This window comes from Sciurus carolinensis, chromosome 10, assembly GCF_902686445.1.
Source record: "Sciurus carolinensis chromosome 10, mSciCar1.2, whole genome shotgun sequence".
NCBI lineage: Eukaryota > Metazoa > Chordata > Mammalia > Rodentia > Sciuridae > Sciurus > Sciurus carolinensis.
This window is the reverse complement of record NC_062222.1, coordinates 41,327,282-41,330,245: the sequence shown is the minus strand read 5'-3', so window position 1 is coordinate 41,330,245 and position 2,964 is coordinate 41,327,282. Positions and strand designations below refer to the sequence as shown.

Here is a 2,964-nt window from a genome sequence, read left to right as displayed (position 1 = left end):
CGTAGCAAACGCATAGCGGCTATCTGTGTAGACTGTTAACTTTCGCCCTTTTGCCATAGTCAGGGCTTTAGTCAAGGCGATTAGTTCGGCGCGCTGGGCCGAAGTCCCTGCTGGCAAGGGCTCAGCCCAAACCACCTCTGTCTCGGACACCACTGCTGCCCCCACATACCTCTGTCCGTTCTGTATGAAGCTGCTCCCATTGGTGTACCAGATGTCCTCAGTGTCTGCCAGCGGCTGGTCCTTCAAGTCCACGCGAGACCCATGGACTTGAGCCAAGATCTCCATGCAATCATGAAGGGGGTCGTCGATGTCAGGGTCTGGCAGCAGGGTAGCAGGGTTCACTGCCAAAGGTATCTGGAACTTAATCCTAGAGGGGTTCAACAATAAGCTCTGATAATGAGTCAGGCATGCGTTGCTGATCCACCGATCAGGTGGCTGTCTGAGTACCCCGTCCATGGCGTGGGGGGTGGTCACAGAAAGTTCCTGCCCCATCGATAATTTATTGGCATCTTTGACTATCTATGCAGTGGCCGCTATCATGCATAGGCAAGGTGGCCAACCGGCCAGTACGGATCTAGTTTCTTTGACAGATATGCCACTGGTCTTCGCCAAGGCCCCAAGTATTGGGTCAAAACTCCTTTAGCTATTCCTTTCCGCTCATCCACATACAAGTGAAAGGGTTTGGTCACATCCGGGAGCCCAAGGGCTGGAGCCGAAAGGAGGGCAGCCTTAATTTTTGTGAAGGCAGCCTCCATTTCTTCTGACCAAGAGAGATCCTGATTTCTCGTGGCCTCATAGAGGGGTTTGGCTAACTCCGCAAACCCGGGGATCCACAGCCTACAGAACCCAACAAACCCCAGGAATTCATGAACCTGTCGACAGTTTGTGGTCTGGGGATCTTGAGAACTGTCTCCTTTCTGGCGTTTGTCAGCCATCTCTGACCATCCCTTAAAATATAGCCTAAGTAACTCACCTCCTGTCTGCAGATTTGCGCCTTTTTAGCTGATGCTCGGTAACCAAGACTCCCCAACGTCTGGAGTAGATCTCATGTGCCCTGCATGCAAGTCTCGCAGTCCTCTGCAGCTATGAGGAGGTCATCCACGTACTGCAGAAGAGTGATCTGAGGGTGGTTGGTGTGGAACTCACCAAGATCCTCATGGAGTGCCTCGTCAAAGATGGTGGTAGAGTTTTTGAAGCCTTGTGGCAGTCGGGTCCAGGTCAATTGTCCACTGATTTCCTTGTCAGGGTCACTCCATTCAAAGGCAAAGATGTCTTGGCTTTTGGGAGCCAATGGTATGCTGAAAAAGGCATCTTTAAGACCTAGCACTGTATACCATTGTTGATTAGGAGGGAGGGAGCTGAGGAGGGTGTACAGATTGGGGACTGTCGGGTGCACATCCATTACTCTCTTGTTAACTTCCCTCAGGTCCTGTACTGGTCTGTAATCATTTGAATGGGGCTTGCGGACGAGCAACAGGGGGTGTTCCAGGCTGACTGACTTGGTCTCAGGATTCCCACCTCCAGCAGGCACCTGATATGAGGTGTGATTCCCAGTTTGGCTTCCCTTGTCATTGGATATTGGCGGACTCGGGCAGGTTCAGCTCCCAGTTTCAATTCAATATAGAGGGGTGGGCGATGATCTGCCAGACGTGTTCCCCTTGTTTCTGCCCAAGCTTGAGGAATGGCTCTGAGCCAATAGTCCATGTTATCACTGGGTGGCTTGGGGACCTGATGCAACCAGTACTCATCCTCTAAACTAATCGTAAGCACCCAGATGGGTTGTCCAGATGAACCTAAGACTGATGTTCCCTCAGGCCCAAAACTAATTTGGGACCCCATCTTGGTGAGCAGGTCTCGCCCCAGGAGTGGGTATGGGCATTCTGGGATCACCATGAACGAGTGGGATACCCGGCCCACGCCTAAGTCCACTGTTCTTCGGGTAGTCCATGAGTATTTGTTCATCCCAGTGGCCCCTTGTACCCAAGAAGTCTTGGTGGACAATTTGCCTTGAGTTTTGGGCCCCTGTGTCCACCAGGAAGTTGATGGGGGTCCCTTCCACTTTAAGGGTTACCCTGGGTTCGGGAGGGGAACTGAACCCTGTCCCCCCTAGTCGTTGATGTCCCCAGATTCCGTCACCAGCACCTTGCGTCTACCTTCAAGATCTTGGGTTTTTCTCCCTGCCTTACTGGGACATTCCCGTGCCCAATGTCCTATCTTCTTGCAGTAGGCACATTGGTTTTTCTGCACTCTAGGCCTGAATCGGTCCTTGTCTTGCACAGCTGCTAACTGCCTTAGTTGTTTCCTCTTTTCTCTGGGAGATTCTGCAGTAGCCGCAAGTAAGATTTTAGCCATGTTGTAGGCCTGCAGGGCGTTTTCAGTTGCCCTAACTTTTCTTTCTTCCGCTATCATCCGAGTGTGTCTTTCCTCCGGTGTCTCCCAGTTATTGTAAACCCTCTCTGCCACTGCCATCAAGTCCTGTATACTCTTTTCTCCTAGCCTGTCAATCTTCTGCAGTTTCCTTTTGATATCTGGGGCTGCCTGGTTAATGAATGCCATGATCAATGCAGCCCTCATTTCAGGGGCTTCTGGGTTCATAGGAGTGTATTGCCTAAAAGCCTCCATAAGTCTTTCTAAAAAGGCGGCTGGACTCTCTTCTCTACCTTGCTGCACATCACCTACCTTGGCCAAATTGGTGGGCTTTCATGAAGCCTCCTTGAGACTCGCCATTAGAGTCTGGTGGTAGACCCGGAGCCTCTCCTTACCTTCGGTTGTATTGAAGTCCCAGGCGGGACGAGACAGAGGAAAAACAGCATTGATGGTGTCTAGGTTGGTGGTCGTTTGCCCATTGTCTCCTGGAACCAATTTCCCGGCTTCCGTCTGGATACGCTCCCTTTCCTCTGTTGTGAAAAGGACCTGGAGGAGTTGCTGACAGTCGTCCCAGGTCGACTGATGGGTGAACAAGAT

The 2,964-nt window shown here is 51.6% G+C and overlaps 1 protein-coding gene across 1 annotated transcript; it reads right to left on the bottom strand.

The window, feature by feature from the left end:
- Positions 1-1,045: 1,045 nt before the first annotated feature.
- Positions 1,046-2,556, bottom strand: LOC124994177 (uncharacterized). The gene is given in 3 exon segments (XM_047565990.1): positions 1,046-1,476; positions 1,479-2,022; positions 2,137-2,556. Coding segments are annotated over 3 exon segments (1,395 nt in total).
- Between the last annotated feature and the right edge of the window lie 408 nt (positions 2,557-2,964).